The sequence below is a fragment of the Amborella trichopoda genome, chromosome 6 (assembly GCF_054954075.1).
Source record: "Amborella trichopoda isolate Santa Cruz 75 chromosome 6, AtrichopodaSantaCruz75HAP2 v2.0, whole genome shotgun sequence".
NCBI lineage: Eukaryota > Viridiplantae > Streptophyta > Magnoliopsida > Amborellales > Amborellaceae > Amborella > Amborella trichopoda.
This window is the reverse complement of record NC_142341.1, coordinates 46,595,177-46,606,432: the sequence shown is the minus strand read 5'-3', so window position 1 is coordinate 46,606,432 and position 11,256 is coordinate 46,595,177. Positions and strand designations below refer to the sequence as shown.

The 11,256-nt window shown below is 40.3% G+C and overlaps 1 protein-coding gene across 1 annotated transcript; it reads left to right on the top strand.

Annotated features, from left to right (window-relative positions):
• Window positions 1–1,470: 1,470 nt before the first annotated feature.
• On the top strand, window positions 1,471–10,545 carry LOC18442024 (uncharacterized). Its single transcript, XM_020672035.2, has 2 exons — window positions 1,471–1,612; window positions 10,071–10,545. The coding sequence occupies exon 2, from the start codon at window positions 10,071–10,073 to the stop codon at window positions 10,347–10,349; it is 279 nt and encodes a 92-aa protein (XP_020527694.1). The 5' UTR covers window positions 1,471–1,612; the 3' UTR covers window positions 10,350–10,545.
• The last annotated feature ends 711 nt before the right edge of the window (window positions 10,546–11,256 follow it).

Sequence of the window (11,256 nt, the reverse complement as noted above, 5' to 3'; positions counted from 1 at the left end):
CATGAAGCTTTTACAATTCCCCTGTAACCATTTCCCAGAATTTTTAAAAAAATTATAAGGGGAATCCATCCGGTCCAGGTGTCTTATCTCCCGACAGAGGAAATACAATATTATTAAGTTCCTCCAAAAATATATCCATGTCCAATTGACCTTGTGATTCAACTGTCAAGACTTTGAAAGGTACCCTATCCAATTTTGGGGTAAATCTCACTTTAGCAGTACAAGCCTTTTTAAAGTGATTATCTATAGTTTCTACATAGTTGTACCATCATCTGAATCAACACATGGAATAGTCATACCCGAAATGTCATTTTGCCTTCTTCAGACACTAGCTATAGCATGAAAAAATTTCGTGTTGAGGTCTCCTTCTTTCAACTATTTGGTTCTAGATCTTTGCTTGAAGTGAGATATGGTATGAAGATAACCATGGAAGAGCTTTGACTGAGGCTAAAGGAAAGGCCTCCACCCAATTACCAGAGACCTAAAACCTATCCAGCTTAAACATAGATAGATTATTGGTGTTATTATTTGACCAAGTAAACTTTGTTCCAGAGATAGGAAGATCCAAAAGTGAATTAATTGGAGTCCCAGAGGATGACTCATCAGGCATTGAATAAGGTTGAAGTCCCCCCCCCCCCAATACTCAAAGGAAAATGAAAAGTTTGAAGCATATTAACCATATTTGTAACAAAAACTTCTTTTAAAACAGGCAAATTAAGGCCATATATATTTAAAAGACTCAAAGAAAAACCCAGCATAGGTCAATAAAAACCAACCATAAAAATCTCTCTCTCAAAATAGTATCAAATTAGGACCATATATATACAAAATGCATTTTTTTTAAGGATTAAAATTCTTCTATTTTTCATATCCATATGCATTTTTTTTAAGGCTTAAAGTTATTCTATTTTTCATATCCATATATCTCGAGTTTGAGGTGATTAATGGAGAGGTTTTTAGCATCTTTTTTTGGTTTCGATGATCAAGTGGAGCATTTTTTTAACATCCTATTTCAATAGAATTTTGAGCTGCACCTCACTTCTACAGTACAATATTAACATCTTATAGAAATAAGGTTGAGGTTATGGTGGTATAGATATTGGTTTCCTATCTCTTTTCGAAAACTACAAATGTTTGCTAACCCCCTGCTAACAATCTTTTCGTAAATTACAAACGGTTTCAAATTGCTAACCCACTACTAAACGGTTTCAAATTGCTAACCCACTACTAACAGTTTATGTTTGAGCAAAAAAAAAAAAAAAAAAAAGAAAAAAAAAGAAAAAAAAGAAAAAAGAAAAAAAAAAAGCTGTGGAATGGTAGCCATTATTCAAACATCACAGTTTTAAGCGTTTTTTGTGGTCCCACCAAGCATGTTTTTAATCATATTGTTTTGGTCACCGTCCAATTCGTTGATGAAACGGCGATGAAACCGTGATAAATTTGTTTCGTTGTGTACGTCTCCTCGTCGTTGGTTTATCACGAGTTACTTTTCTCTCTCTAATTCTCAAATCTCTCTACCCTTCGCTTCCCTCTCTCTCTACCCTTTTCTCTCTCTAATCTGTAACTCGCGCTTCTCTGTCTAGCTTTCTCTCTCTACTTGGTGGAAGAACAGGTAAACCCAAAGCCCTTTCTCTTTCCATCTTTTCCTCTGTCTCCTTTCTTGTTCCCTTTCTTTAGCTTTGTCTTCGCAGTTTGCATACATATATGATGTTAATCTCAATTTCTTTATTTTGCTTTCATGGCTATATTTGTTTGATTTATATTTGGTTGCTTAATCAGCGTTTTTTTTTTTTTTTGTGGTAATTTTATTGGGGATGCTTTAAAGATCTTGCGTTTTGATTTGGATCGCACAATTAGGGTTTTATGCTCCTTGAACTGAGGTTTTTGTGTTGGAACCATGGACCCTGTTAGCATGTTATGAGGATATCGGGTTGAGTCTATTAAAATTTGAGCTGTCGGGTTTTGGATCGAAGCGTAGGGCATTGGCATACAATTTTTATTTGAAATCATTGTATTTTTATGGCCTCGGAATTGTTGAACTAGGAGTTTCTATCGAAATTGGTGATTTAGGGTTTGGAATTTGGCACTCGGGGTCTATAGATAGTGTTTTCTAATCACATCAGGGGAATTCGATATGTATTGGGCCAGGACTTCATGTTTCCTGTTGAAGATATAGGGTTTTGAACTTATGGTTCTGGAACTTGGATTCCTATTGAAATCTGGCATTTGAATAAATTCCGAAATGGGGAATTCAGGCTTTTTTTTATTGAAATAGTGATTGTATGAAGCTTGGGATTTGATGTCTATTGAGATCGTAGGTCTAGAAAATGACACTTTTGGGTCCTTTTAAATCATGGATTGGATGTCTATTGACTTTTCCTTTGAAGCTAAAATTCAGATTTTATGAGTATAAGTATTCAACAATAGGGGTTTAGATGATATATGCAGTATCCTTGGTTGGTTCTCTAAAAAATCTATGTAAAATCTGTCTTTCATTCATATTAATTGTGGTTCATTCAATTCCAAAAGGACAATTAATTGTGGTTCCTTCCGTGCTTCTTGTTCATTTATTACATTTGCATGCTCATATGAGAAATTGTACTGACTAGAAGGAAATATACTACAATATAAGATCCATAAATATATTAAACCAATTCCTAAGTACAATTAACAATTATATATTCCCAGTTTGGACAGACTGTTTACTAACAAAGAATCTTCCTATATTCAAATATTGAAGAGAGTGCAATTTTGAGGTCAAACTCTCTCAGGAGCCACATGCCGATGGCTGTGAATTTGTTTTTAGTTTGAGTTTCTGTCGTCCGTAATTTGAGTTTTAATATTAGTAGTCAAGAATCATCAGTGTGGCGTGCTCTCTGTTTGTCTCCTTTATGTCCTTGATAACCCCTCCAAAACTCGAGGATGACAATTTCCTTTGAAAGTAATCATCACAAGCCAGTTCTAGCGTTTAACATTCTTAAAGGGGATGGAGGAATCTACTCCGTCTCAGATCTAGTGGTTGTTGCGATGCCCTCGATATTGTCCTTAGATAGAATGTAAAAGATTAGCATAACTGGTTGTTTGTTCTATGTCAGTAATGGCAGTTTATATGTCGATATATGTTCCTTTCTATAAGCTACTCGTACAGAGAGTTTAGTGTTGGTTGGATTGTTTTCCTTATAATAATTAGGAAATTTCAAAACACACCTAAAATATCGACTATTCTAACTCATTATTGTCTGTCCTTTATGGAATTTTTGAAATTAAATCAAAAGAAATGCATGTAATTCTTCTTTTGGGTGCTTTTTGATAAATGTCCCAATAGTTAAATTCAGAGGGCTCAAAAGTTCCGTCCCTTATGAGCTTTTCTCTTACGATTTGGGTCAGCATACTTGTATTCGATAATGAATGTGCTTGTGGGGAGTGACATCTTGCCATTTTGCTCTGCCTTAGGGGATTTTTCGATTCTCATTGAATTAGGGCCTAAGCCATGCCCCTCTTTTGTAGATATTCAGGTTTGGTGATTTCCACATTTTCTGGCACCTTTCATCAACCCAATAAATGCATGACTCATATTGGGTTCTAAGGGCTATTTGTGGATTAGCCCCAATTTGGTACTTTCATCCAGCTTCCTAATTAGATTTCTTATGGAAATCAAAGATTAGTTTTCAGATGAGAAAGGGAGTGAGGTTAGTTTTGTCCATTGTGGGTCACATCTTGGCTCTTAGATCAGATTTCTTCTATTAACCTCCTTGTTGGATAATTGCCAGCAGAAGCCAGTTGTGACCATGATTATTACCATTTTAAACCATTAATGTTAAGAGGTTTTGAGTTGGACTCTTTATATCTTATTCACTAATCAATTTCTCTAAACTATTCAACTTGTCTGGATGTTTTTGCGTCATGGTTATTAGGGATATAGTTTTGGCTGCTGCTGTTTTTCTTTTCAGGCTTTCATCCACATTATGGGTTCATGGTGATTGGCTCAGTCAACTGAAATTTCATAAAATTTGAGTCGTTGAAGGAAATCCCCTGCCATTTTTTTCCCTCCCCCACCCCCAACGCTTTTCCTGTTGTTGCTGTTATGTCCTAAATCGACATAGTTTATTTAGGCATAATTTCATTATCCTTTAGGGCATTTGTACCAGCAGTGTTATATTGTAGGACTTTCTCTGGTGATCTCATGGTCAATTTGTTTATGGTCTGTCAACAGGAGCAACATAAACTTCCCATAAATGATTTTCTCTTTATGGATTTTTTTTTTCAAGCCCCTATCAATTTCTTTAGGTTGGTAAGCTTGTTGTGAGGTATATAGGACAAGTAGTATAGAGTGTTAGATAGAAATATTGCATGTGGGGGGCTGTATGAAATTGGCAACATAGAGTCGGGGTGACTGCTGTTGTTTAATTAGGATTGAGGGACGGGTCACTCTTCTCTTGCTAAGCGATTTGTTGTTGAATTTCCTTCTTGCCATGTGTGTCTAAAGGAGACCAATAGGTCGTGGAACAAATGGAAGAATTGTTCAAGGTCTTTGAACCTCCATGGGCAGGGGATGGATTTTTTGGTCATTTAGATAACACTATGGGAGTCACTTTCAATTATGATTGAAGAGCCCCATCTTGAATTGTTCAAGGTCTTCGAACCTCCATGGGCAGGGGATGGATTTTTTGGCCATTTAGATGACACTATGGGAGTCACATTCAATTATGATTGAAGAGCCCCAAGTTCTATTGAAGGATTGCATACAAACCAGCAGGGGCTTTTGATTTGGCGAAGGAGGCATGAGCTATGCTGGTGGGGCTGGAGAAGGTCTGAAGGATCATGTTCGTGTGAGGTACAAAGAGACCCCTTATACTGATGATTCAAAGATTTTCCATGGAGATCCATCAAAGTTTAATTTGATGACACCAGGTTCAGTGGCAGCCCCGTGAAGGATTTTGGGGGCAGAGAATAGTGGTGTTTGAAGGGGCTTTCTACAGAATGTGGAGTGCCCTAAGAATGGTCAAACAATGGGAGGAAGGACCAGGCCTTGTGGGTTATGATTCAGAGGATGAAGAGATTAAGAATGGATTCTGCTGCAGCATTACATGTTAAGCATCTATTAGCTAGTTGGAGCTCCTCTCGTCTTTAAGTCAAAGGCTTGGACATTTGGACCTTGAGGGGGGGAGGGGGAACCTCGCTTTGTGAGCAGTGGACTGTTCGGGATAATAGCAGGTTAAGGCCTTGTAGAAGGGGCATCGAGAACGTGCCTTTCGGGTTGGTCCAAATAATCTGAGGTCTGTCTGTCTATGAGGTGATGGTGGGGATGGGATTCAAACCATGTGACATCCCAAGTGTTCAATGTAGTCATCAGTGGTGGCTTCCCTTGTCACAGCTAGATTGAACAGGGTCGGGAAGGAAATTCAAGTGGTTGGTGCCCCAGCCTCTGGTCCCTTTAAAATCTTGTGCAATTCCCTGGTTTGCCTATGAAGCCCGCAAGGCTGGAGAATTTGTGTATTGACTTGGCAGATGGCTTTCCCGTCGCCAAAGGGTCTCATGGTTGATGGGCCCTAAGGGAGCCACCTGAACCATTCATGCCATATCTTTACTTGATCACACGTAGGTGGTCTTGGTCTGTGGCAAAGCACCATCATCACTTCCTGAGAAGGGCAGTGTTGCTATCCTGTAACTTCCTAATGCCCAGGTCCTTTGATTTCTTTGTCATACAGACTTTCTCCCTATTTGATAGGTTTATATCTATGAGAGCCACTTGCTCCATTTCAGAGAAAGTCTCTCATGGACTCTCCAACATGTGCCTGAATCCCTGATGCCTGTCGGCATTCACAATAGGCACATTTGGAAAACAGGAATGTTTCGTAAGGTGGCCTTAATTAGCATGATGTGGCCCCCCTATAGAGAGAGTGACGCTTCTTGGACCAGTCTTCTCTCAAGCGGCACTTCCTGGATGCCAACTAGAGGGAGAAAATGGCACTTCAATATTCCCGCTAGGAGCCACGATGCATAGGCTATCAACTTGCTGGTGAGTTGCATCACAACAGACAAGGTGTTGTCTGCATATAGGACATGGGAGGTGGTTTTCAGTCCTTGGACCATGACATGAGGTGGAGAAACCCTAAGGACCATGATTGTGTAGTCTTTTTGTGGACCTGCCGAGGGCATCAGCTTCTATGGCGAAACCTTGAGGGATCCATTGATTAGGATTGAGAAGTGCATGGAGGACAGGCACCCAGCCATCGGAGACCCATTTGATTCCGAAACCCATTAGGGACAGAATGTTATTGATGATTCCTCGATCAATCTAATTATGTCGCTTTTTTGAGATATAGTTTGCAAAAGCACCCAGGAGCTTTGGATTGGAATATCTTGGTGATGTACTTGTTTCTGATGAGCACACCATTTAAGATTTGCTTCCCTTACAAAGGCACCTTGGGGGTAAGATTACGTAATTCAGGACTGGATGAAGCCGGGAAGAAAGGACTTTAGCGAGTATTCTGTAGGAACTATTGATCAGACATATGGTTCTGAAAATTTTGATTTCCTCGTCCCCTTCTAGTTTTTGAAACAGGGCAATGAATCATGGCCTTGTTGATGGTACCCCTGACATGGAACTCGGCAAACCACTCCATGACATCCAGCCCTAGGGCCTTCCAAAGTTGGTGTGACAGAATAACTGGGAAGCGGTTAGTGCCAGGCGACTTGTCTTGACCTAGTTTGAGCATCTGACTTTTGGTGAAGGAACTTTTGAACCACTTGGCACTATCCTCTGAGATTGATTGGAAGTGGATATTGGCTATTTTGGTTGTAACAGATTCTTGGTGAGGAGAGGTTTTGGAAGAAAGAGAGATGATGACCCGGTAAGCTTCGTAGTGTTTGCCATAAGTTCTTCCCTGGTCTTTGATTTGGAGTACAGAATTGGTTCTTCTACAATTTGGTGATTTGTGGAAGAACGTTGTGTTTCTATACTGTTTTCCAGACATTTTGTCCTAGATTTTTGTTGCCAGAAAATTTCCTCCTGCATTATGGTATCCTATAGTTGATCTTTGTTCATGTTCTTCTCGATAGTTGCGAAGGGGAGAGGTCTCCCTGTACCTCAAGCAAGTTGAATTCTTCGATTTTGGAGCGGGGGGATTTCTTTCTTCTTTCCCCCCCTAAGTTTTAGGACCCCCAAAGTGGTCTTGGTTCCAAGCTATTAACTCCTTACTGTGTTTAAAGCCCACCCAGTCTTGGATTGAGACTGGGGGGGATTCTGTCCTCCAACCTCATCCTTTTGAACCTAAAGGAACGAGGATCAAATTGGGCTGGATGCGTGTCGAGGAGAATAGGTGTGAGGTCAGAGAAGGGTCAAGCAGGGATCTAGTGTGGACTCCCTAGAAGTAACCTTCTCAGTCCATGTTGATAAAAAACCTCTCCAACTTGGACAGAGTGGGGGAGAGTTGGTGATTTGACAAGGTGAAGTAAGCGCCAGGGGCAAGTCAATGGAGTTTTGAGCCTGGAGACAAGGGCAGATAAATTGGCCATGCTGACTGTGATCCTGGTCCCTCTATTTTTCTTTCGAACGAGCAGTGGTTCACATTGAAGTCACCTCCATGAAACCATGGGAAGGTGATGAGGTTTTAGATGGAACAATTTCTGCCCAAAACTGCGTTTTCGTGTGTTTGGAACATAGACAGCCGAGAAGTCCCATATGAGGTCATCGGCATTCCAGGAGAAAGAGATGGAAATACAGTAGTAACCAATGCAGGAAGCCATTTGGGTAAATGATGTGGTGTCTGAAAATACCCAAATGCTTCTACTTGGGTAAACAGTAGCGTTCCAAAGTATCCAAATGTCCACTGAGAAGCCTTGGGTTGGTAGGGAGGACCAAGCCATAGATATTTTGGCCCAAACAGAGCAAACCTCTTGTCGCTTTCAAGGTTCTTTTTCTATTTCTTTGAGAGTGAGGATATTAGGGCAGTATTTATTGTTGTTGTTGTAGATGGAAGTTCTTCTGAAGGGGTCAACCAGCCCCCACCTTCCCCCTGCCCCCGCTTCCCCCTGGTGGCCAAATTTCAGGTTTAGATTTTCATTAATTTGGGATTTGGGGTGTGGCTGTGGCATCACAAGGAACACCTCTGCAGGTAAATGTTGTTAGATATCAGGAAAAATAGGCGAGCAGATGGGGTTTCTTCGATGTTAACACGATTGGAGTTGAATCTTCAAATAAGGATTTTGAGTTCTCTATTAACCTTTCCTCTTTCCTCTAGCTCCTTTGTTGAGTATTTTTTTATTTTTTTAAGTTTTGTTGGGGTGGGGTGGGGTGGGGGGAGGCTCAGGTATCTTTTGTGGGAAATGGGTTGAAAAGGAGCGGAGGAGTTGCTAGAGGTGAAATGGTAATGCAAGGGTTTGGGTGCCAAGTGAGGGAGAGGGAGAGGGAGGTGTTTGTGTTTGGTGGTGTGAGATTGCAGCTGGGTGTGAGAGGTGAAGAGGGAGGGTACTGTATAGCTTTCACTTCTATCAATAAGCTGAAACTCCTAGAGTTGACTTATTTAGCTTGGTAATGAGTGCAGTTCCCTTCCTTCTGTAGCCTATGATACCCAAAGCTGAGTATTTTTGTTGCAACAGAAAACATGGCTAACTCTATATTTTAAATGTATTTTAGGATAGTGTACATGTGGGATGTTTGTACTCGAACATAGTTATATGGGATCTGTGCTGTATGTCGAGATTGTTATTCCAGCACTGAAAGAATTTGATATCGTAGACTTAACGGTTGCTTGAGCACTAATCAATGCAATCAAGGCCTAATTTTCTTTCAAAGTGATGATATTCTACGACATCTTGGATGACAGTGCGTTCCAAGAAAGTACGCTGAAATCTAGGACTGCCCATACAGGAGCAGGCATATGGGAGTGCTAGGAATGCAATGTTCACTCTCTAGAACATAAAAAATAGCTTAACATTAGGGGGTTGGCAATGGCCCGGGTGGCCTGGCCCAGTCCCTTGGCTAGCCCAGAACAGCCTAGGCCGGGGCCACTAAATTTGGCTTGAGCACTGCGCCCAAGCCAGAAATCTAGGCCCGGTGTCTTTGTAGGCTGGGTCAGGGCCAGGGGTAATGGTCAGGCCTGGCCCTGCCTCCTTTTTTTTATTTATTTTCATGAATTTAGAAGACAAAAAAATTAATATCTACAAATCTAGCGCGTCCCAACCCCATTAAGAGGCCGGGCCAGGCCACCAAGCCTAGGAATAGGGTGGGGACCCTTTGGCCTAGTCCATTCTGGGCCCTGGCCAGCCCTCTAGGGTCCAGCTGTTCTTGGCCCAGCCCTGGCCGGGCTTGTTGCCACCCATACTTTTACTCCGCTAGAATTTACCGAGAAAAATATTTGCCAAGGTTGTAGAGGATAGCAAACACTGGGCCTTATAATTATGGTTTCTTAACATAACCCAAAAAAACAATCGTATAGGAAAGCTCCCTGTGGTGGATACCCACACATTTGAACGCACATTTGAACTCTTTCTTTTTAGTTGTAATCTTGGTTTTTGGGAAGTAAAAAAGGAAAATACAATGCCCTTTTGTGGCTTTCTATTTTTGCTAAACTTCATCATTGAGGAATGAGGATGACCAACAACATTATTATTAATTATTTTATTTTCGTTTTTATTTGTTAAGAATGTGATTCAAAAGGTCAAACATGCGTTCTAGTTGTTGAGAGTTGAGAGTGTTCGTTTCTACGACTGTTGAGGTTTCATTCTTTATGTATCGTTCCTGTGTCTTTTTACGGCCTTGGCAACTTAACATCATCAATCACTCTCCAGCTAAATCTATTGCTCATCTCTTGCAATAGGTAACTTGTATGACCATGTTCACAACTTGTCCATTTGTCTGCACAATTTTGCTTCTTGGTTTTTGCACTAGTATTATTTTTTTCTGGAGTCTTCCCATGACTAGAAAAACATTGGTGAGTATGGTTACCTTGAATCACCCTATTGATGGTGGCCAATGAAGGGGCCACCATTTTGTTTTGTGTGTGTGTATATGAGAGAGAGAGAGAGAGAGAGAGAGAGTCTTACTGACTATTCAGTGCAATTTCAAGATGGTGGCGAATGGCGGGGCACCACCAAGAGGCAGTGCTGCTGCTGCAGCAAGCTTACGCAGGCGTAGGGCTGCTGGAGGCAGTGGTGGCTCCTCTGGAGCAGCAGCTGCTGGAGGAGGTACGATGCTCCAATTCTACACTGATGATGCTCCAGGCCTGAAGATCAGTCCCACTGTGGTCCTCGTCATGAGCATCGGCTTCATTGCATTTGTTGCCATTCTCCATGTCGTTGGAAAGTTTTACTTTGTCCCAAGAGATTTAGGGAGGTCTCAACAATAGAGAGTTTTGATATGAATTGTAGGCTTATTTGAAACGTTTTGAGCTTTGTTCATTTTTTGCTTTTATATCTTGACTAAGAGCGACTGTCATAGGATTTTGCCGTTCTATAGTGGTGGCTTGACATGAATTGTGTAATCTTTGTACTCTTTTGGTTTTAGATGCCTTTCAAAAAGAATATCATGTTTTGTTGCATTTATCAGAAGATTTGTGGCTGGTCTAAAAAGGGTAAGGACTTTAAATTAAAAGGGTTTGTTATGTTAAGCAGGCAGCTGATATAAATCTTTGTTCAAACTTTTTATGAATTTGGAATATGTGATTAAAAGCTTTTTCATCACTCTCTCTCACACAAAATTCAACCATGTTTTGAAAATATCGCGGATGATGACGGCAGTTTTTTTTGTAGGCACCAATATGGTTATATGCTAAAGCACAATTGTGGTACATATGATACGTATGAAAAAATGGTTGGGCTGCCTTTATTTGCATCATTTATTTGCCTCATATTTGAAACAGTTTGAAATATTAAATTTGTGTATAATCCATACTAATGGGTACCTTTTATTTTAAGGTGAAATCGGGTGATTGAGGATACGTTATTGATTGGGTACAAAATTCAAAATAAAATTTCTCAAATCTTTTTAATGGTATGAATGGTATGAATTTTACATGCAATAGTTAATGATTGTGACCTGCTTATATGAATGGTATGAATTTTACATTCAATCCCTTTGTTTTATAGTTATATCCATTGCTAAGGGTACATTTTTCCCTTTGTTTTATAGCTATAACCATTGCAAAGAGTTACATTTTGAATATGGAAGGAGATGACTAAATTTTGGGTGATCGCACATATACTCTGCTCTTGCATTCCCCAGTGTGGGAACACAAAGTTATATTTACTCCCGGT